General features: G+C 29.7%; 1 protein-coding gene across 2 annotated transcripts; it reads right to left on the reverse strand.

The window, feature by feature from the left end:
* Positions 1-1,961: 1,961 nt before the first annotated feature.
* On the reverse strand, positions 1,962-24,924 carry LOC123298561 (bumetanide-sensitive sodium-(potassium)-chloride cotransporter). Of its 2 annotated transcripts, XM_044880601.1 has the most exons (16): positions 24,579-24,924; positions 14,170-14,335; positions 13,961-14,056; positions 13,372-13,740; positions 12,799-12,938; positions 12,212-12,403; positions 11,535-11,766; positions 9,931-10,052; positions 9,728-9,863; positions 8,749-8,960; positions 7,759-8,000; positions 6,979-7,235; positions 5,580-5,883; positions 5,364-5,512; positions 4,082-4,193; positions 1,962-4,017 (listed from the first exon to the last, which is right to left on the reverse strand). In XM_044880601.1, the coding sequence occupies exons 1-16, from the start codon at positions 24,870-24,872 to the stop codon at positions 3,882-3,884; spliced, it is 3,159 nt and encodes a 1,052-aa protein (XP_044736536.1). In that variant the 5' UTR covers positions 24,873-24,924; the 3' UTR covers positions 1,962-3,881. The 2 variants fall into 2 exon arrangements, 1 of the variants encoding a protein (XP_044736536.1); XR_006535278.1 differs by lacking the exon at positions 1,962-4,017 and having other exon boundaries at positions 4,093-4,193; positions 5,364-5,529.
* Between the last annotated feature and the right edge of the window lie 205 nt (positions 24,925-25,129).

Raw genomic sequence — 25,129 nt, forward strand, 5'->3', positions numbered from 1 at the left:
TAAATTCGAAAGATAAAAAAGAAATTGAAATTGATGAGAATAAGTTACCAAGTGAGATCTTGGACTCTAATGATAAAGATTTGTTTTACGAAAATATTTACATTGATATTGATTTTTATAATAACCTTTCGTGTGAAGAATTAAAGTTTTGGGGTAGCTGGATAATGGAATTTAAATACTCAGAAGATTTTGATCAAAAATGGAAAGATTGTTGCAAGTTATATGATGAAGGGAAATTAACTGGAATACAACATTTAAGATGTACTAGTGGTTTTAAAGACCCAAGAAAATCTGGTCGTACTACAGGTGATATATTTTTTTATTGTGAATCCACAACAGATGAAGAATCTATTGGACAATTTGGTAAAAATTTATTGAAACACATATCATATTGCAATGATTCTGGTTTCATGTGTTTTATTGGCCAAACACCAAATAATGTTGATGAGGCAGTTACTGACAATTTTGATACGTTTTATATGCTCAAAATAATTGTGCCAACATCGCATTTAAAAGTGAATATAATTTCTTTAATGGCTATGGACGAAGAAGACTGTTTTGAAATTGATGAAAATAAAATCCCAACACAAATATTGGACTTTCCGTATTTGTGTTATACAAACATACCTGTTTTTAATTCGTTTCCTTATTGCGATTCAAAGTTACTAGGTAAATGGATGATGTTTTTTAAACATGCTGAAGATTATGATCAGAAATGGAAAGATTGTTGCAAATTATATGATGAAGGTAAATTAACCGGAATACGATGTTTAAAGTGTTCTACTGGTTATAAGAATCCAAGAGCAACTGACCATGATTCAGGTGTAATATTATTTTATTGTGGACCAATAAATGACAAATCTAAAATGTTGGAGTATGGTAGAAATTTATTAAAGTATATTTCATACTATAGCGATTATGGTCATATGGCGTATAAAAGTAGTGAACAAACTCATAAAGGTACAAGAGCTACAGGCAATCGTGATAATTTTTTGTATCGAATATCTGTACCAAAACATCCAAAAATAAATATTTAATTAAATATTTATTATGTATAAAGATACGTTTCAACTGAGGCAATAGGGAATATTCATGAAATTTAAAATTGGTTCAACTATTTTTCTTCCGTAACTTTAATGACTGGACATTTCAACTAAACCATTATTTTAGTAATTAATATCTTTTTAATTACTTAAAATTAATTAATAAAAGTACAAATTCAGTGAGTGAATTTTTTTTTTATATAGGTGTTCATAAAATCACCTAATTAGTCCATTTCCGGTTGTCTGCCCGTCTGTCCATTTGTCCGTGTTTCTGCCAACACGATAACTCAACAACGAAAAGAGATATCAAGCTGAAATTTTTACAGCGTACTCAGGACGTAAAAAGTGAGGTCGAGTTCGTAAATGAGCAATATGGGTCAATTGGGTCATGGGTCCGTAGGACCCATCTTGTAAACCGTTAGAGATAGAACAAAAGTTTAAATGTAAAAAATGTTTCTTATAATAAAATAAACAACTTTTGTTCGAAACTTTTTTTTTGTAAACATCACTGATTACCCACGAGGGCGATAATTAGGTGAAAATTTTGTAGTATGTATTAATATGGGAATATCAGTTATGTGTGTGTGGCTATTTAAGAGTGGAAATCTTTCTTTATTTACGTGACGTCAAAAAACAAACGATTGCGTTATCAAAACTGTCTATACATGGTATTTCAACAATTAACTCAGTCAATTGTTTGTTTTCACTTGTTTTCTTTAAGAAGAATAATAAATAGGGTAATAAATAATAAAAATAACAATATTTGTTTAAAAATTTTTATATCACAATTTTACTAATAATTTTTAGCTAAGTATTTAAAATATTTATACATAAATTTTATAATATATACAATTTATAAAATATACAAATTACTAAAATATATCATATATTTAAAATTTAACTAGAATAACTATCGGGTGAGCATAACAATTGGTTTGTGTTTTGAATTAATAGTAAAACTATACTATTGAATAATTTGTAATAAAATATCAAAAGATGTAAAATATCTTTCGCAGAGTAACTTCGAATATCGTGTTATAGAAATATAGACGACGATTCGATTGAAACCCGTCTGCAATTTGAGATTTTTTACTTTTTTTGTAGGTAAATTTTAATAAACGTTTGTGTTTAACGATCTATAAGTGTTGAACTGTTGACACACATAAGAAAAAACATTCGAAAATACTTGAAGTCTGTACTTTTTCGAATACGAAGACGAAAATCTTATTATTTTCCATCGCTTTGTGTTAGGTGTTGGAGAAATGAGAAAAGGATATCTTATAATTTTTCTTGAAAATGAACACGGGGTGCAACAATTATTTTGCAAGAAATCTAATATATTCATTCGAAACTTTATGAATTTGATGTCGAATATGTTTTTACGCACATTGTCGCATAAGCTTTTCTCATTCTTCCGACACAAAGCGGAAATTTCGGCCTCGTATATAAAAACTAAACACTAAAAGCATTTGACTGAGTTGTAGATGATCCCATTAAGACCATTTTACTGGAAGCTAAAGATATTTGAAATTACGCAAATATTTGAATGTTTTTGATGGTGAGTATATATGTTGACAAATTAGATGAACAGCTGGATGTACTATTTCTTTCTCATCTTATTGTAGTAGTAATTTAAGCTCATTTAAAAAATTCAACAGTGTATTTTTAATAGAAAATTCAAGAAAAACCAAGTGACAGCTCACGCTTTTTTAATTTGACTATTTTGACTATAATACTGTATAAAAAGAACCACATAACACACTGTTTCTCCATGCAAGTGGTATATTTTCTGATGCAGCCCCATTGTTGCGTCAAGCGACGGAAAGCGTCAATCGCTTTAGTCACATTTGTTTAATAATATATCATAAACGGCCACTAACGAGGCTTCTGATTGAGTTTATCAAGGACAATGAAAAGCGCGTTCATGTTTTTTTATGAAAGCAATGTCTCTCTATGTCAGGGGCGGGCTAGCGAAAAAAAAGGTTCTTGATAGAATTTGCGACAAATCGTAGATCGCTTGGGTCTATTTAAGTTGGCCATCCCTAGATTTAGCTCCCCCTTACATTTTCTTACAGAAAGAAAAATTACAAATATATTACGAGTGCTGACAGAAAAGAGATTTTTGAATTGAACAAGACCATTGATTATCACCATCGAACGCCTGTGTTTATCGTGTTAATGGAATAAAATCTTTATTTAAAATAATTTATACATACGTCGCCATCAACACGTTTAGTTGCCATCTATGACACTACGGTAAACGAATATAGCTTCTTTTTAGTTTGATATCACTTAGCGCCAGCGTTTGATGTCATTTGATGCGACTTATCCCTAAAAGACACTTACTATATTGAGTGACTCTGGAATATTTTTCTGGGTGGGTAGTTGAAAATGGCAAATACCTAAATTCCATTCGTATGGATCGATAAGTGTATTTCTTACTGGAAATCAGATATAGGTTAGTTGAGTTTCTCGCATGATGTCGTTAATGCTGTATAAATTGAATCCCACACATCGGTCTAGAGATAACAGCAACAGCCCTATCAACAATCCTCATTTTGCGGGTTTTTAAGTCATTTTGGGGTAGGAGTGTGCTGATTATGTGTCTAGCTTGACGAACAGATATCCGTTTTTTTTTTTACAATTATTTAAAATAAGCAATTATAAGAATTTTGCACAGTAACGTGCGCTTGGCCGGTAATCAATATATTAACGAGATATTCTATAGATTATCTGTAATTAATGTGCGAGATAAGAGTACAAATTTGCACTTTAACGTGCTTTTGTGTAAGTAATCTACACATGAACGGTATAACAATAATATATTTACAACCGTATTTACGAATAAAACGTGAGTACAGATGATTGGTTCCCTCTCACTAATAAAAATGGAGGCATATCTTTCGTTAAAACTTCCAACCATGCCATATACAACGGGGCAGAAACTGTTCCTTTCCGTGGCATTGGTAGCGACCTATAAATATCAATTAGTTATATTGAAATGTTTTTTAACTTATGTAAATATTAAGCACACTTACATGACGACTAATGTAGCATCATGCGAATTTTCAAGGAGTAATTCACGTAATCGCAACTGTCGATTTGTCTTTTCTTGTAAAGTACACTCTTCAACGTATGATACACAGCATTCTGAAATCAATTTTTATATCAATGAAAACGAAATTTAAAAAATGTTTAGTGGTCATTATACCATGTATATGAAATATACATAGTATATTAAGTTTAGTCCCAAGTTTGTAACGCTTAAAAATATTGATGGTACAAAAAAAAATTTGGTTTAGGTGTTCATAGAATCACCTAATTAGTCCATTTCCGTATGTCTGTCTGTCTGTCGTCTTTCGTCTGTCCGTCTGTCATCACAATTACTAAAAAAAGAAAAGAGATATCAAGTTGAAATTTTTATAGTGTGCTTAAGACGTAAAAAGTGAGGTCGAGTTCGTAAATGAGCAACATAGGTCAATTGGGTCTTGGTCTATAGGACCCATCTTCTAAACCGTTAGAGATAGAAACAATGTTTAAATGTAAAAAATGTTCCTTATAAAAAAAAAACAACTTTTGTTTGAAACATTTTCTTGTAAACATCACTGTTTACCCACGAGGGCGCTAATTAGGTGAAAATTTTGTAGTATGTATTAATATGGGAATATCAGTTATGTGTGTGGTGGCTATTTAAGAGTGGAAACCTTTCTTTATTTACGTGACGTCAAAAAACAAACGATTGCGTCATCAAAACTGTCTATACATGGTATTTCAACAATTAACTCAGTCAATTGTTTGTTTTTACTTGTTTTAAGCTGTATTTAATGACAGTATGATTACAGTAAGGCATTCAAATTCATAACAAGTCACGAGTATCAACTAGTATTAATATTAAACATTTTATATAAAAGGACTAATATAATAATAGGGGAGCCCAAGATGCTAAATGTGTAGTAACTTGAGCGTTGCCGAGACCTATTGGATTTTGTTGCTCAGATAATTTTAAGTAAAAAAGGTCCTGGAAATCTCAATTAAGTGATGGGGACCGGGGAGAAGACTTATGGGCCTTAGAAAATGTATTAAAAAAACAGACTCCTAGCATAACTCATACTCTCTAAATATCAGAGAGTTGAGTATCCGAGTTGAGAAGGTACGGTTCAGTTTGGAGAAGACTTTAAGGAAAAAGGTAATTTAATGGAGAGTAATCTTAGATATGTTTCAAGTGCGAGTTTAGGGTTCCGTACCCAAAAAATTTGTCGAGTGTTTTTTAAATTTTGTATATTTAACTTGTTTATAGTATTTTAAAAATAATGTACTGACCATTTCCAGTGTTTTCTGAAGTTTCACGAAATTTACCAATTAACGAATCAAATAATTCAATTGTTTCTTTTTTCGGTTTTTCCATTATATCTGATACCATTTGTAAACTCGAATAATCAATTCGAAATTTCGATAATAAATTAGCCATACTAAAACATAAGGCGTTCTAACAGTTAAAATCAATTGAAGAGAACTATGAAAAAATTATTATATTACTTGCGTTCTTCAACTTCCAATTCTTGATTTCGATTTGCTAACGCAAACACTCTTAATTCACATTCTGCCCAATCTTGTCGCGTGGAAACAATATAAGGTAGAAGCATTGTAAGACCTCCATCATCGTATAACCACCAAACATCAATTTTACCTTTGCCTTGCTTTTTTTGAAAAACTGATGAATGATCTAATACGGATTTTGGTATGCCATCATTGTTGCTTAAAATTTTTTCGACGGCTGCTTTAGATTTAGTTTTAAGATGTGCGGTATTGTTGTTACTATTTTTCATAGATCTTATGGTTCCTAAAAAAATAAGTTTAAACATTTTAATTTGAAAATACAATTTATAATTTTTTTTGAAGTGAAACTTCTTTAGAAACGTTAACTGTTTATCACTTAAGTCAATAAAAACAAGAAACTCTTTTTTCGAGTAAGAGCACATTTTATTAGGTCAAATTGTGTATTCAGTCAATATTTTTCAATAAGTTTTAATGGTTGTATAGCAGTAGTTAGAGCCATGTTTTAAATAAAAAAGGTAATTCTGCGAGTTACAGAAAAAAACTTCCAAAACTTTTCTAAAAAACTGTTTAGCTGATCTTCAGACATTGTCGATAGAAAGAATGTTTTGAAACGATGCAAGTTGAGAAATTGAAATTCGTTAACCCAGAAGTCATGGGAATTATCGTACAAAATTGAATAGTCTAGTTCAAAAAGTCGAGCGCAAGAGTCTTCATCAAAATTTTTATTGTGTTGAGAAAGAGACAAGCAAAATTTGATAAAATATTGATGATGATTAAAAAATCGAACTATAATCTCAACTGAATCAAACTGTATAGAATATATCAAACATTCGAGCGTTGTGTCTGTTATGCCGCGAACCTTGGCTTCTGCAATTCTATGTCGTATTCGTCGCAGATATCGCTCAGGGTTTTGCAATTTTTGTGCATTATTCTCCGGCCTTTCCTCTTCTTTCAATCAACATGGGGTTTCGCAGCATCAGTAAGTTCGATAGCCTCGCAAAGATCCAGGCTTTTTTTAAATTACCCTACTCAAAGTCAAAGAATATACCGAACTTCAAATATGCATGGATATCTGACTAGCTATTGGAAATATGTCTCATAAATGGGTGCATTTACAGGACTATATTATTAATTCAAATTTATGTAGAGAGACTTTCAACGGAAGGGGTTTTGATCCTCAAACCTTGTTGAGGGTTTTAACGGAATTATGTGGTTAAAATAATGCTTAAACAACATATTTATTAAGGTCAAATTTAAGATTTTTAACTGACTACATCTGACAAGTTTGGAGTGGAAGGGTAATGTGAGAGAGTGAGCTAAAAGCTATTAATTATTATAATAATTAATAGCTTTAGGTATACGGTATACCTACACTTACCAATTTTTGCACTATCACAAAGATTGTTGTCTGTGATACCAATATGTGAAATATTAAGATTAGAATCTGCATGCATCATACTTGAATGTTTACTTATTAATATTCCATTGGCTTTATTTATCGTTTGTGAACCCATAATTGTTAGATCGTTGCTGCTTTGACCTGAATATAAATCATCATCATCCGTTAAACGACCAACATCTAATCCAGAATTTAATCGTAATATTGCTACTGCTAATCGATTGTCAAATGCGTTACTAAAAAAAAAAAAAATAATAAAATAAAGCAAATTGAGAATTAAACAAGAGAAATTATAATTATAACTAATAGAGTTAATTGTTTAAACACCATGAATGTACTGAGTTCGAGTACCAATGCTTGAAATCTTTAAAATTATGGTTGTTAGTCTATGGAAAATACAGCTACAATATCTTATTATCCGTCGATGTTGGCTCAATAGTCATTACAGTTTTGTAAATTTTTACAAGAGTAGGTTCGATGCTCAGTAGACTCAAATCACTGAAATTGTTCATTTTTCTAGTTGTGTAAGTGAGATTGGTTTTGTCTGTAGTTTCAGCTGTCTGAATAGCCTTTGAGGTCCTCTCCATTATCTTGGTTTGCGATGCCAGAAACTTTGGTTGAATTAGAGCTTGAGTCTGATCTAGCGCACGGAATAGATTTCTCAAGTATTGAGTTTTTTTTTCCGTCTCAACTAAAAATAAACTCGAGAATTCTCGAGCAGAACCTCTACTTAAAATGGAATTTCCTAAAAATACTTACTGTAAAACATTGAAGTAGGATAATAGTTCTTCGGTATTACAAGTGCCCCAATTGCATTTATATCCCATCATTAAAACATTCGGACTCAGTTTACCAACACCTGCTACTTGTTGAAAAGCTTTGGCTCCTATCTCTAAACTAAGTCCATCAACAATATTATAAAATGCTTTTATTTTTCGTATGCGTAGCCATTCATAACCAGCACGTAAACGAGCTGATCGCATACGATGTGACAATCGGTACTGTAATAAGAGAGACCAAATATTAATTTAAAAAAAAGAAATTTTAGCTTTTTCTCATTTCTGGGGGAAAAGTTTAAAAAAACCTTTTGTGAACTTTTAAGCTTTGCATTTGGCGTACGCATTAATTTTAGTTTAGTTAGTTTTGTATAATTTTTTCCGAAACTATAAGAGATAGATTAATAAGCCGGAAAATACTGTAAAATGTTCCGCACATCTCCATCTGTACGTATTTCTTAGACCTTCATTACCACTCCGCCTTAATTTGAAAATTTAGCGAGGTTCAACCTCCTTAAAAGAAACAGTCTATAAAATGATTATTTTGCCTCCGGTTTTGGGTTTTTTTTTAGTTTCAGATCACGAATCCGGGGTCTAAATTCCAATATCACACCCCAGTATGGTAAATATTTCCCAATTTTTCTCACTGCAGGAGTAGGGCATTGTTGACTTTAGACCCCGAAATCGTGATCAGTGACCAAAAAATCCCTGGGATAAATTATCACAGTAAAATAGTTATATTTCAATTTTCGCATAAAAACGTGAGTTCGCATAAAAAAGTTTTTTGGCACAAATTCCGTACTCGAATATGGTATTGTTAAATTTAAACCCCGGATTTGTGATCAGAGTCACGCCTCTGGAATGGATCTAAGGAACACATTTTATTTTGAAATCGTTTCTGCCCGACAGGTTTTTGCTCTTATTTCTAAACTAATTATTAATTCGAATGGTCATGAATACAAGGTGCACTTACCGATACAATATCTCCGCATATTAAAAGTGAATTATTTTTTGTAATTAAATTAGCAAAATCAATAAGTGGTGGACGAGACGATGGTTTTCCACATAAAACCAATATTTGTGGTCGATAGTTCTTAACATGTTCGTTTATATTGGTTAATCTTTGGGCAGTTGTAAGTGCTGTTTTGTAAACTTGTGCTTGAGTTGATGATCCCCAGTTAACATCTATTTAAGTTAAGTTAAAAAAATTGATTAAAGTATTTTTTAGTAAGTTAGCCAAAAAAGTAGTTGGAAATTTTACAATTCTAATTTTTTTTAAAATAATTTGTAATAATTACAAATTGCTTTTTTAGTGTAGCTACTTCAAAGTGCTTTATTAGGTATATTTTATTTACTAAATTTTTTTTAAAATAGTGTTTATCAAAATGTATCTCTGAATTTTTAAAACAATTATTCAGGATTCTAAAAATTTTTGGTTTTGCTGGGAATTTCTTAATAATTTAATAAATTTTGTGACTAAAGTTTTACGTTGAAAAATAATAAAAAATAGCACTTTTATAAAATCACTTAAAGCTTTAAATTCTTCTAAAATATTTTTTTGGGTTTAAAGCACTCTAGAAAGATTTGCATTTAAAAATTATCCATTTTAAGGTAGGTATTAAAAATAAAGAATGTCTCGGCCAATAAAAGAAATCAACTCTTCCTTAATTTACATAAAATAATCTAAGGCATTTTTTCTTCTTTTCTTTTTTTAAATTTTTGTTTTTGTCTTATTATTTAATTATAAATATAAAAAAAATTTGAAAAGTTTAATTTTTTGAACAGTGAGCTTTAAAAAGCATTAAGAAAATTTTCCAAACGAGAGTGATATTTTCCAGGGATAAAAATTAGTTCATGCCACTTTTAGTTCGCCCGACTATATTTTTGCAGATAATCAGTTCGATCAATTGCCCCGTTTGGAGTTGACAGGGCAAATAAACATTAATACATACCTGGTTTTCGATAGATAACAATTAAATATAAAGCAAAAATAACAATAAAAGTTATTAATGATGATATCCAATCAATCAAGAACATTATAATAACACACATAACGAATCCAGCTAAACTTATCCACATATTGTAATACTAAAAAACATAATTAAAATACATAGTTAAAAATAGTTCTAATTATGGAATGTTAGTAAGTAAGTACCTTAAAAGTGGGCCTCCAACCTAAAGGCTTGATTAAAGCTGCGTGGAATGTGCAAAAGTTTATTAAAGCATACGATGCCAAATAGAAATTTGATATTAATGGGGCAATTATATTCAAATTAGCTGAAAAATAAAATAAAAAGTGTAATTGATTTTCTAATAATTTGTATTCTATAACAACAACAACGTGACTACACAATTTGGGAAAAGGATTTTGTTTTAAAAGGGAATTATGAATGATAAGAACAAACAGGCTCGCAACTAGATGTTTGAGCTCCCGCGTACAATACAGATTATGCTGCCCCTGTTCAAATATGAGACTACGATTAAATAAACTAAACTTGGAAGGACGACTTTTAAGGGCTAAATCTTATATCGTAGTTAGGCAAAATAATCTCATTTGGGCAAAGTATAAAATTTTCTTGAAAAATAAAAAAGTCAATTATATTCGATTTTAGGAAAAATAAATTTTTTTTTTAATATCTGAGGGAATTCGCTTAGCTAACGCAGCTCGTACGCTACGAATTTTTTTATATAGGCAGAATATTTAATATTCATATAAATCTCATGCAATTTTTTCATAATTTTCGTTACTTTTTATTTCGCTAAAAATACACAATACTATTTGTAGGTGTTGAACTTTTTTTTTAAATTAACCCCCGACGAAAAAAGAGAGGTGTTATAAGTTTGATCGATATGTGCGTTTGTATAAAAAAAACCGCATTTGTCGGAGGTTAAATTTTGTAAATTCCTCACTCTCTATTAAAGTACCTTTCAAATAAAAAAATCAAAATCGATTCATAGCGCCAGGGAAAATATTGAACCTTTTTTCCTTTTTTAATTGGTCTTGAAAAATTCAATTCCAATGGCCAGGACAAAACTTCGAGTTATGAGTATATTGAAGTTGCGGGTCTTTACTTCTTATACGTAAAATGAGCGTTGGTAGAATCAGCCCAAATGTGTGAAGGATAACAATCTTTCATGTCGGCAAATATTGTGTATTTTTAACGAAAGAAAAAGTGTATAACTCGAAAATAACTATAAAAAGGGGAAAAATAATAATGAAAATAACAACGGAAATGCATGAGGAATGTGAAAAGAAGTGATTAGAGTTACTAAGTTAAAAAACAACATTGTTTTAGAGATAAGAAATTAATTGCTCGAAAATGTAATGACTTATTTAACGAAAATGTAACGCATAACTTAAATACCAAAAGATTAAATATAGAGTATATTTTTTATAAACGTAAGCGGCAAAGTTTCTAAGGCTAAATTCTAAATTTGAATTTTTCAAACATGGTATGCTAATTTTACATAGCTTACGATAAGAAGTGATTAGAGTTAATTGGTTAAACAACAAAATTGTTTTAGAGATAAGAAATTAATTGCCCGGAAAATAATTACGCATTTAACGCATAACTTAAATAATAGGATATTTTTTATAAACTTAAGTGAAGCCGCGAAGTGTCTACAGCTAAATCCTAAATTCGCGTTTTCCAAGCATAGTACGCTAATTTTACATAGCTTACGATATTATTTTGGTGCTATTTATTTTAAGATATTATTTAATAATTTTATTTTGAAAATAATTATATATTTATTTACCTATTAAGATAAAAATGAAAGATACAAAAAATGTTAGAACATATCCACGATAAGGTTCACCATTTTTACCATAACCTTTAGAAAAAAAGATAAGACCAGGATATATTCGATCTATACCCAACGCTTGAATTAATCTGGGTACTGAAACTAAGTTTGTTAATGCTGTGCTTAATGTTGCTGCAAAACATCCTGCGTAAATTAAGGGCCCCCAACTAGACATTAAAGTCATCATCTGAAACAAATTTAGACAATCATTGTCTTGAATTTCCAATTTAAGTTTCGTTAAATATAAGGTTGATTCAAACGTTTTGTCTCGCCTGAATATTTCACAAATCACGGTCTGAAAATTAAACGGATTTAGTGTCGAAGTTCTGCCTCATCTATCATACTTCCAATACTTCTCGCTAATCGGCTACCATATTTCAAGCACTTCGATAACTTTCTCACCGGTAGAACCTTCGCCAATCAAAACCAGACAAAAACTTCCTTCGTCTACTTCATTGAATCTTGAGCACTCAATTTTTATGCCGAAAGAATTAATTGACTAGTGTTACGTTGGCACAAGTGCACTGATTCAAATGGTACTTATTTCGATTAAATTGAATGAATATTCCCTGAGATATTACAGTTTATAGTAGAAATAACGGACAAAACTTTTGAAACAACCTAATACATACCTGATAACTATTGTGCAGCCCAGATTCACAATTTGGAGCACATGCACTAATATTTCCCAAATATAAATCATCAACTGATCCACTGGCATCTCTTAAAGCCGCTGCCCCAGCAAATATTACGAATACTGCATACGAAATCATTGATATTATTAATGCTAGCATAGTGCCTTTTGGAATTGATCTTGCTGGATCCTAAAATAAACATATTATTATTTATGAAAGAACTTCAATTTTTGTTATTTGTACATCGTTCATACAATAAGATTTCCTATGACTTTATGTACTTAATTTTGATTTCAATTATACTCTTCGAAAGATAATTTAATGAATTGTTTCGAAAGATAATTTAATGAATTTACTAATTTTCTAAGACTGTTTCCATTTACTAATTTTTGTTTAGAATATTTCTCAAAATTTTATTAAAAAAATTAACTGAAAGCTATTTAGGTATCATATTGAAGCAAGAAATTTTTGCATGTGCAAAGAAGCCAAAATTAGAAATTGCTGAGTACGCGTAACCAATTCTTGCGTTACAAAGAGCATCGAATAGTGAGTAGTAAACTTTTTAGAATTAATAAAAATTGTACCTTTAAATCTCCAGAAATATTAGCGCCAGCTTGAATACCAGTTACAGATGGGAAAAATATGGCAAATACTGAAAAAAAATCATATGTAACACGCTCATGTTTACGATAATCAGGTTCCCAATTCATCTTCAGGACAGTTGCTGAAAATAAAAATTACAATTTTTAAGTGATTACGAAAATGATTTATAAACGATAATAGTTTTTTCTGTATCAGTAACTACCCTTTCTTGTTTGTTAATATAATGTATTTATTACAGGGAGATTTCCTTAGGGCTCCGATTAAGACTAATAGTCCCACCAAAGCTTTTAATAGATTTTTAGACCACCCCCCTAACCCGAATAGCAAACAAAATCGAAATCAAAAAGTCGTATAAACGAAAGTTATAAAGTTATTGGAGGTTCTTAAAATCGTTTGTTCTAAGTTCGAATAACTTTTATTTGTGGGACTTTTTAAAATTTCTTACCTCGAAATTTAGGTTTAAATAATCAAAACATAAAAAAAACTTTTGTGGAGTCCGTATGGATCCTAATTGGCTACGTGAAGAAGAAAAATTAGATAAAAACATAATTTACCATTAAATCCCATAAAACCATTGGCTTTTTGTTCATCACTTAGTGGGCCAATTATAGACCCAATAATAAAATCAAATATTGCTGCAACAATAATTGCCACTAAAATATTTTGTGCTTTTGATTCCCATTCCATACCAATTGCACAAATCATTACCATTATAATTAATGTGATCGTTCCAACTAAACGTACATCATTTACATCACCATCGATAATTTGTAATCCATGAGAACGTAGCAAATCGTTTAAAGAATCACAAAAACCAATTGTATTCATACTGGCAGCAACGGCATTAGCAAATGCAAATACAATACCCACAGATGCACCAAATTCGGGTCCGAGGGATCGTGATATGATGAAATATATACCACCTAAAATACAATAAATACCGTTATAAGTCTCTCAGAAGTTAGAATTATAGACTTAGAGTCCAAACTGAAGCAAAGCTTTAAAAATCCTTTTATCTGCCTTTTGAAAGACTGATAACGGTAAGTTTGGAAAAAAAGAAAATTGGGGCTTTAATGAATAATGGATCATGACCCAACCACTTACACTTACGAGAAACATATAAGAATATTAAATAAATTTTACCTCCTTTTACTTCACCATTTGTGCAGATAGCTGAGAGTGATAAAGTAGTCACTACACAAACAATGGCTGATATTCCAATAATAATGAATGTATGTCCTGAAAATTGCAAGAGAAAATCAATTAAATACAACAGATTAAGGATAGAGATTCAGAATTTTTTTATAGCTAGACGTTCACTCAAAGAATACATGGATAAAATTTCCGCTTACCGATTCCAGCTTGTGCAACAATCCATGAGAGCCGTAAAAATAACATAACACCCCAAATATTGAGTAAACATGGTATAAGCACTCCTTGTATCCATCCCAATTTAATGCCGTGGGTATTACTACTGGAGTCAGGTCCATGCTTGTGTTCACTGTCCTGAATATTATCCTATCAAAAATAAAAATTGTTAATTAATATAGGAAAAATTTGCTTGAATAATTGTTCTACTTTGTGTTCACTTTGGGATATACAGGGCTGTTTTTTTTAAAAGATGAAATATGCTTGAAACTCGCTAAATAAAAATCAAGGAAAATGCTTCAAACGAAAAATGTTAGTTTCAAAGGCACACATCTTATGCTCTAAAAATATCGTCAACTAGGCAATTTGTATGACGTTAATGTAATAAAATTTTTAAGGTAAAGTTTTTTTTGATAACAGAATATGTGATAATTTTCTTCATGTTGAAAAATTTTTTGAAGCTTAATCACCGATTAATTTTACTGTGCACTGTGTTAAAAATAGTTCAAAATTTTGGTCTACAAAAAGCCCCAAAACTATGTTTATTGTGATCAAAGGACTTTGAACTACCATGTACCGCAAAAAAAATGAAAATTCACCGTAGGTACTTGCTCAAACAGCCGAACTATCTTAATAAAAATGAATAATTTTATTTGAATAAAATAACCATGGGCCATGAGAGAACCTTGTATCAAAACTCGTAAAAATATTTAACATTGGCAGCTAACATCCTCATTTTAAGATGTCATGAGTAACAAAAAATTTTAAAAATTCTGTCGATAGGTTTATTTGTTTTGGAGCTACGATGCCACAGACAGACACACAGATACACAGGCATGTTAAACAACACCACTTTTTGTTAGTCGGGGGTTAATAAAGGTCAGTACCTAAGTAATGACCTTAAGTAATTATTTGAATAATACGCTACTAAAGGTTAAGGATTACATTTATTTTTATGAAAACAAGAAAGTGGGTGATTTATGTGATAAGGTTGTTAATTTATTTTATGTTATATTTAAGGCTAAAAATACCTTGAAAAAAATTGTAATCCATTGTTTTAAGAAATAAAAATCGGAAAAAACCGTTTCTCTGAAGTGAAATTGAACTAATTCAAATTCAATTCAATTCTAATTTGAATTCAATTTTTTATTAAATTTTTAAATTTCATTTTTATTATCAAAAACTTATCACGAAGAAGATATTCTTGATAAACCGGATTTTTGAGATGTGTGAATTTGTTTTTGAAACTTTGATCCATAAATAATGCAGTAAATATGTCTAGATTGAAAGAAGCCGCAAGCTTGACAAGCAAAAATTGAAAAGCAAGCCGTTTTCGCCTTAAATTGCAGCTTTGAATGACAACAATCTCTTGACTTCTTATTCCTAGCACATACTTTCTTATATTAGCTACGACTACTAAATAACATTAATTTTTTTACTCTATCAAATTTAGCAAATCACTGTAATTTGTTTCATCTCTTTTAAGAGATTTTAGTATGCAATCACAAGAGCTAAATGCTTGAAGTTTGTCTTTTTCATAATCGTTGGGCTCAAAACAGAGATGCATGTTTAGCAAATCCATATTATAAAAAATAATTGTCATTTATTAAAGATGTAGGCAATAGTACAACAAATGACATAAATTTTGTGTAGAAAACCCCTTTTTGGGTGTATAGGTGCACATCTTGCGCAGACATTAAACTTGACCTAGGTTTTCAACCTCAATGAAAAGCTAACTCTACTCCATAACTGGTAACCGTACAGTTTGTGCAAAATCGGACTGAAAAGTTTCACCCAAAATTGTTTTTTCGTATAATTGTTTCCGAATTAACCGAATATCAGCCCAAAATCTATTTTTTGAGCCTAAAATAGCTTTAATATCAAATTTTGGATTAAAAATTGCTGTTTCTTTCCTTTGGTAAATAAAACTATGTACGTTCGGCCCGACGCGACGCGACGTCTAAATGCATTTACAGGTGATCGAACTTTCATACCAATATTACTGTACTAAAAAAATAAATAAAAATCTATATACCTAAATATTAATTATAATTTATATGGTATTTATATGGTATGTGTGTGTGTGTGTGTGTGCGTTATGTGGTATTTTGATCATAAAATATTGAGTCTTTTCCGGTTTTTTCTGGTTTATATAAAATTTTTGTTAACTAGTTTTTGAATATTTCATATTACGGTTAAGACAGTGGGTACATGTGCAACATTTAAGTGCACCACAATTGTGTATTTAATTAAGTTTTTTTGTATTGATTCTAAATAAGAATTTTAAATCAAGTAATATTGCTGAATAATATGTAATTATTAAATTACATTATTGATTACCGTACCCATATGCCTTCAATTTAAATACACTCTGCAAAAATTAAAACCCAACACTTTTTGTTTCGTTAAAAATACATCATATTTTCAGACTTTGAGACCATTAATTAATTACGTAAGCATTTGATGGGGGGGAGTTTAAAAAATCTATTGATGCTCTTATAAGGCAGGGGGGGGGAGGTGTGGTTTTAATTTTATGAAAACAAAACATATAGTGCTTCATCTTCACTGTGAAATCTCAGCTATAATCCATAGATTAAAAAATATCGCAAATAAAAACTAAAAACCCAAGAACGTTATCTATTCCGATTCGAACTCTGCGCTGAAAGCCATTAAAAATCACAATAGTACTCATCTATTCGTACATACAGCAAAGCAACTCATTGATCAAATCACAGAAAAAGGTTCCAGTGTTGTAATAGCATGGATCCCAGCACACCATGGAATACAAGGCAACGAATTAGTTGACCAAGCGGCTAATGATGACACATTGTGAAGCTGAGAAACACATCCATCATGTAATAATTCTACACTGCAACCAAAAATGGCTACAACTTCCACCTACGACTAAGCTCCATGTAATACGCGACACTATCTTAGATAAGTTACCAACCCTTAACCGGCAAGAATATTGTACTCTCATTAGACTGCGAATTGGACATACGAACATGAGCCATATCCATCTAATAACAAAAACATACACAAACTTGTGCCTACACTGAAACTCTATAATGTCGGTGACTAATATACTTTCAGGATGCCAAGGTATGAACATGAAAGAAATAAAAATGGACTACCCACAGAAGCCAAAGAAATTCTTAATTAACCCGAAAATTTTCCAGACCTTTTCAAATTTATTAACTCATTTTTAGCCAATCATGTAAATAATGTATAAATCTCTGTATTCGCTACTGACCTAGTTATTAAAAAGCAACCTTAAATAAAAAGAAACAAAAAACATTTAGCTACCTTCTACGCGCATTCTTGAAATTGAGATTTAGTTTACAAGAAGTTTATCAATACTTAAAAAAAATAATTGTTCGCAATTCTCAAAAGAATTGTATCCATGCTGTCTGTATCCATGCAATAAAATAAAAAATATTTATTGTTAAAACTAATGATTTACTATCGACCATTTATTGCAGTTGCTAATTAAAAATAATTATCTGTTACCAAAATTATAAAAAAAGAGATATAAGATTATTAAGGGATATTTAAAAACAATTTTGTATCCAGTTTGAACTTGATTAAGTAAGTATAGGTATTATTTGAGTTACTGTAGCATTAACCTTAACTATAGTTAACCAATTGTTTAATTTTCCGGAAAAATGATAGGTATAATAATTTTTGCTCGAATTTTAATTTTGAAGACAAAAATTGTTCATTGTTTTTAAGAGAAAAGTAGAAAGGCCTAAAATATTTTTTCGATATTTTGGTAACACAATAATCAATTTCCGATCCATGACGATCAACATAATTTTTAACATTTATAACCTCGTGTACCGAAAGTTTTTTCCTAGAAAGTTTTTAGCTCATTAAAAACCATTTAATTCCCTCTCCCCGTGACATAAAAATGTCGGCTAAGTGTTTTTTTTTGTTTTTTTTTTTTGAGACAGTGAGACCTAGTAAACATGGTAAAAATCCATTTTATACAATTTAAAAAAATTACAATTTTAAAATTCGAAAATCCATTTTCGAAGGTAACTTTGACGGTAATATGGTAAAAATACTTGTAAACTGATAAAAAAATGTTACTCTTAGAATTGAATGCTCTAAATAAACATTTTATGAAGTGTTTATTGACCTTCATTGTATTCTGTCTGATTTGATTAGATCACTAAAGAATTGAATTGATATATTTTAATTATTTTCAATTGTTTCAATAGATTAAGATATATAAACATGTAACACACTTAATAAGCCGGGATGCATGCAAAAGTTGGTAAACAGCACTGATTTTAATTAAACTTTTTGTAACGTGTTTATAGAACCCCAAAAAATGTTCAACCAACTTATGAATATTCAGCAAACGGGAGAGACCAAATTTGAGAGACCAAAAATACCCCTTAGAGCATAGTTTGGATGCTAAATACTAAGATTGCCGTTTTGGTGCCAATAAGTGGAATTGCCGGCAAAAAATGGCACGATTTTCGGGATACGTACAGAATCCGTGTAATGTGATCCAAAATTACCTGCTAGATGCACTTTGACCCCATGTCTCTCTATGACTAGGTTAAGTTGGTTGAATGTATCTTGAGGTCCGATAAACACGTTACAAAATGTTTCAGTAAAATCGGTGCTGTTTTCTAACTTTTCTACTAACGGCAGTTTTTGGCGGCTTATGCACTTCACTAATACCTCGTTATGTCTAGAAAGTTTTGCAATCCATAAACGATTACCGAGATATTTATTATTTTCTTAAATATTTATAGTTGTCTAAAATATTCAGTTTTATTTTTGGAAATTTTTCTATATAAATGTTTGTAAAATTGATATTTTAATACAGCTCGTTCAAAAAGTGTGATTATTACAAAAATAATATAACAATTTTTTTTCTCATTTTAAAAATTATATATTCTTTTACATTTTATAAACAATAAGATACTTTTTAGCCGTTTTTAAAATTATTTATGGCTATTAATTTTGATATGTACCTAATGATATATCACGTTACACGTGCATTCATTCATTCAAAAAGTACTGAATACATTTAATCATTAAAATTTAATGACTCTATTGTTTATCTAAGGTAGAGTGGATTAAATATGTTTATTGTAGATCATGAATTAAATATATGGATCGAAGCTTCACGATTGGCCTCTGAAGGGGATCAAGAAATTTTCCTCCCGTATTTAGTTCCAAAAATTAGCGCTCCCTGTAATAAAAACCTATAAATGAAGAACTTCGTTTTAGTTCTTAATTTCTTAGAAGTATTATTTATTAATAGTATGGCATGTTATCTGCGCTTCCACCATCAAAGATTTTTTAATTAATCGTCAATCCTGAAGACCTTGATCAGAAAAACTAGACAAACTTACTAAATTATTAAATTGCCATCGGTATGCCTTGATAAGTGTGCGAACCTAATAATTGCGTGTTATAATAATACTTTTTTAGGTACTAAAAGTTGTTATTACATTAAAAAATAAAATTTTTTTTCAGATACTCAGGCAAAAGGTTTAAAATATGGACAAAAAATAAAAACTGAAGTGTCTCAAGTTTTTACTAGCAGTCATGTATGAGTGACTCAAGGGAACCAATTATTTAGTACCTTCTAGTGAAATAAAAGCTTTCACATTTCTAAAAAGGCTTTTTAACTTAAATTTTTAATTTTCAAGATCTAATAATTAATTGTTTAAGGTGTAAATAAACCGAACTTAAAAATTATTATAAATTAAACTTGCGTTTGTATGGCAATTTCACGTTTTCCTTTTTTTAAAGGTTTTTCTTAAGTGTCCATTATTACCCCACTCTACCCTACATTTTTTTAATAGTGTTAAAAAACGAAATAGATAATATAAAACGTTGTATGCATTTAATAATATTTTTCCATAAATTTTAAGTGAAAAAAATTTAATTTGAAATCAAAATATTTATATGCTAATTAATATACAATATATTTCAAGGTTTTATATTTGAACAAGCTTCTAACAAAAAAAACCCTTATATAAATTCATTAGCACTAAAACACGTTTTTAGAAATTATTGAATAGCACGAGTAGAAGAAAATAGTGATCCCGAAATCGTACTTTATAGTTCCAACGCCAATCTTCGATTTCCAAAATTAATTTCCTCGAGGATTGCAACTTACAATTCAAGTGAATGCATCTAAAGTCTCTTATTTATCATTTATACATACATAATTTAATCATGCTAATAATATTATGTACTTATTACGGTCTTTGAGGTGCTACAAAAAACCATTAAAATTTAGGAAATTATTCTTAAACATGTTAAGAAGTTATATTAAATTTTTTTTTTAAAGTTTAAAAATTATAAATCATTCAGAAAATAAGTTACCGTAAATTAATGATAGTTCTTATGAAATCGATCATTATCGTTTTTAATTAAGGATGTACGAGCGCCAGGATTTTTGTATAAATTTATTTTGGATAAAAGGCTTGATTTTTTTTATATATAGTTGGATTAAGTCTAAATCAATTCTGAAAATTTGCCGCACAAATAGCGTATGCCTTTATAGCTTCTCGATTGAAAAACTGATTGTAAGAATTAATTGAAAGTATCGTAATTTAAAATTATAATAATAATTTACTTCTTAATCAGACTTAATCAGAATTTACTTAATCAGACAGTTAGTAGCCAGATCTCTGAAAGTCATTCTCCACAATGGTCTGTAGTTTTTTCTATTAATTTTTTTTTTTTTTTAAATTTCTAAAGAGCAAATAAAATTTAAATGGTGTGATCAACTAATGTGGGACCTTTATAAACAATAAATTTTAGAAAGCCTAATACCCTATATATTTATTTATATGATGGCTTAAAAAGAAGGTAATTACTAATTAGCATTTTCACATATATTTAATCCAGATAGGATACAAATGAACAAAATAGTTTTTACGAAAATAATAACAAATTTTTTATTGTGCTGTAAATTAAATCATTTTATTGGAAGGATTTCAAAGTTAATTCGAAGTTATTATAATTTATGAGCTAATTTATTAATGAGTTTAAATATCTTAATCTATTAGTATCTTCTAATTTAATGTTTTAGTGCGAAAAATTCCGGCTTTTATTATCTCATGCTCTTTATCTTTTACTATTTCTTAAGCCATTTTATTTTTTTAAAAATACACATTCTATATGGTGTGAAATCAAACTTTAAAATTATTTCATTGGTGGAAAAAAAATTTATAAAGAAAAGCGTACCCTGTACTCTATCGTTTTGAAATTTTGATATGTTATAAGTATTCATATTCTACCTACCCTGGTTACTTTTATTTTTCGAAAATCTTGTTAATTTTTCCCAATGTTTATTGTTTATACCCAGGTACTTTTTCTTATTCCACTGTACATGAATGTGAACAATGGAAATTGGGAAAATTAACAGGATTTTCGAAAAATAAAAGTAACCAGGGCAGGTAGAATATGAATAACATATCCAAATTTCAAATTGATATAGAAAAGAGTATAATTAAAAGTAGTGGGCTTTTACTCGTTTAAAATAGATGAACGGATTTTTAAGGCATTCAAAATGAACAGGAAGGTACTTTTGATTTTCCAAACGGATTCTATGTACTCGATGTTAGGAAGGCCTTTTACTGTGTGCACTGAATTTATATATCGTTCCCGAAGCATTGCGTATGCTGAAGATTCTAACATGAAGTGTTCCAAATTTTCATCTTTTCTAAAATTAGAAATAGCCCAAATTTATAAAAAAAATTATGTTTTTCTTAGAACTTAGTCATAGCTGAGTGAATTTTTTTTTTGAATTCAATTGACAGATGAACTGCTATTCTCAAGATAGTTAAAATTATTTTTACTGTACAATCAATTCAATGTCTTTTTTGTGGAGTATTAAACGATATGTATTTTAAATAATATCCTTTTGGGTTAAAATGGATTGAACGTTATCAGTTTTCCAAAGATCTTGAAAGATGACTTTAAAGAGTTTCTCTTTCAGTTGAGAGGCCCAGTTGAAATCTTTTAAGTTGTACCTGTTTTTCTCCATTCGGCATAAACGTTCGTAGCACAATTTGGGGTACCTCGAATTAGGTAGCTTGAGCAAATGTCACCACCAACTTAACATTTTCTCAAAAATTTTTACTGATAATTTGTAATATTCGAATTTCAGGCGATTTCTCCAAAATCGAGTTTGATATTCTTAAATTTTGTCAGTGTATATTGAGTACTACAAGTCAGGTGCATATAATAGAGTAGAGCTAACAATTGAACGAAATAGAACATTTTTTACTGCAAATGAGGTGGATTTTGAACGAAACAGAATTGATTTAACCCTACCAGAGGCTTGATAAGAGCGTTCCAAGTATATATCCGCTTGCTTGGAAAACTTTCCAGAGCTTTTTAGTAACTAACGATGAAAATATGATGAACCCAAATAGTAAATTACCTAAGTAAAAAATTCGGGTTCTATAAACGAGATATAGAAATCCATAGTGATGCAGTGTTGCTGAAGAGAATCAACCAGATGTTATAATTATTGTATGAGTGACTTATAAGGATTCCTCTTCTAAGAAGTACTGAAGTAAAAAAATTTAAATTGATTTTTAATAGTTATTTTTAACAAACAATATAAACGTTCTTTAATATTTTATTTGATTGAATAAAATAACATTAAAATGTTTATTTTAGTTATTGATAATTATAAACATTTTTACTTATATATACAGACCATATAGATACTAGCGTTAGTAACCTTTTTTGGCTCTGGGTCAAAATCAACCAAAATTTGAGTAGGTATTAAGAATTTAGAATCAGTGCAGGTATTTTAAGTGGGAAGGTTTATAAGACGAATTTCATTTTATTTTTGCATGTTTTTAGAGTTTAGGTACACATTCAAAAATAGGACGTGATTTGTGGTTCCAAAAATTGAGTTATAAACATTTCAGAGATCAAGTAGCCTGACTGGATAAGACAGAAAAAACTTTAAAACAAAGAAGTGTGTCCCAAAAGACCTACTAAATTAAAAAATTCAATTTAGTTTCTTTATTAAAGTGTTGCTATATTGGCATGCCAATTTCTTTTGATTTGTTCGAAATTCAAATTCTTAGAATAAATTAATATTTCTCAAAAGGGATCTTAATTAATATTTCTCAAAAGGGAGAAGATTTTTTATCCTTTTTAATTCCTTTAATATGCGGTGGGGAAAAATCAGTAAAACTAATCATATAGATAATTCTGACACCTATTCAAACTAATGAAATTGCACAAAAAATTTTAAAAAAATTAATGAAATTGTACAAAATATTTAAAAAAAAGTGAACTGCTGGATTTTTACAAGATATTACAATATTATACAAGGTCTCTTTATATGATAACAAAAAATTAATAAATATTAGGTATTTTTTAATATTTATTGCCTTTCTACAATCAATAGAGATTCCATTTACAAAGGATATGATGCCAATACGGGAAGTGAATTTGGCGCTGAGGTCCCAAGTTCCTGTTTGAAGGAATATTGGGACCCTTATAAATAAAAAAATACTGTGTATTAATTTATGGGTTCAGTATGTATAACTGCTATGATATATGGAAAAACCGCTATTATTTATAAAGTGACTGTATTCTATGAAATTACAGCGACATTAACAAATTAATTCGTTTCATTTTTGGAGTTATTTTGGAAGTGTACTGCTAAATATTTGCATTTGTGAAAAAGGATTAATTAGATCATTTTAAGAAAACATTTTTAACCCTCATTATTTAAACTCTAATTTAAACCTATATATATATATATATAGGAAGATATTATATGCATAAATGTTTAAAGACAGTCATGATTAATAAGAAATTAAAAATATCTAATTTGCATAAATAATATGCATATGATAATCGGATAATAGTGATGAAAATGATACCAAACTCGTTACCCGGGGTTTTTTGAGGTCCCTCGGTATTCGAGGTACATAGTGCCCATAGTGAATGATATTCCCTGTTTACCCTGAGCAACAGATACCTCGGAGACTAATTTGCGACATTCGTGTTCAACGACCCCAAAAACCCTCGGGTAACAAGTTTGGAATCATTTTCATCACTATTAAGCGAATTGTGAATTTAGTAAGTATATTTACGGCTAATTTGCAATTATTTATGCAATTGGATATTTTTAATTTCTTACAAATCTTAGGCCATAAAATTTTCTGTCGCTCTTACGAATCGAATACCGAAAACCGCATTCAAATCCGACTTACAAATTTTTCGAGCTTTGATCGTTTCTAGTGTTTTGTTTCTGCGACTAGATATGACTTTGATGAATACTATTAGTTTTTAAAATTTGCTCCTGTTCTTTAAATCACACCCTACATATGATTGAAAATTTTTCAGTTCTGATCTAAAAGCAACTATTTAGATTAGTTACCTTATTTTGGATTTCTTCACCATGTAATTCACCTAACGATGGACGCCGTAATGCTCGCCTTGAATTACGATAAAAATCTAAACGAGGCAACGCTTCACGCGTCATTTGTGCTAACGATCGACGTCTACGATTTGCAAAATCCGGTAAACAAATTGTTGATGACACTTTAATCGATGATAATACATCACCATTATCATTGGTCTCATCATTATTTAATGAACCAACACGATCAGTTAATGGCAACGAATTATATTGTAAATCATATGCATTATCATCAACATGTAATGTATGCATTTGTATACCATCAGCACTTTTCACTTTTTCAACTGTAAAACGACGTGTTTGATCCATTTTTCTTTAATTTTTTTAAAAAATAAATTTAATCAAATTGATTATTAATTGTTTTAAATCATGTTAATTAATTTTTTTTATCGCAAATAAAAATTATCTTTTTAAATTTATTAAAACACTTTTTTTTAAATTGTAAATATTATAAAAATTTTCACAAAGTAATCATTTTAAAAACACTTTATTTTTATTTATAACAATTG

This window comes from Chrysoperla carnea, chromosome 4 (genome assembly GCF_905475395.1).
Source record: "Chrysoperla carnea chromosome 4, inChrCarn1.1, whole genome shotgun sequence".
NCBI lineage: Eukaryota > Metazoa > Arthropoda > Insecta > Neuroptera > Chrysopidae > Chrysoperla > Chrysoperla carnea.

Bases quoted from the DNA above. Each gene is read 5' to 3' on its own strand.
- LOC123298561 (XM_044880601.1), bottom strand. From the start codon at position 24,872: ATGCATACATTACATGTTGATGATAATGCATATGATTTACAATATAAT. The intron at 13,741-13,960 runs GTAAAATTTATT...ATTGTATTTTAG, and splicing joins AAATGGTGAAGTAAAAGGAG to GTGGTATATATTTCATCATA. The intron at 10,053-11,534 runs GTAAATAAATAT...TTTATTTTTCAG, and splicing joins TTTCATTTTTATCTTAATAG to CTAATTTGAATATAATTGCC.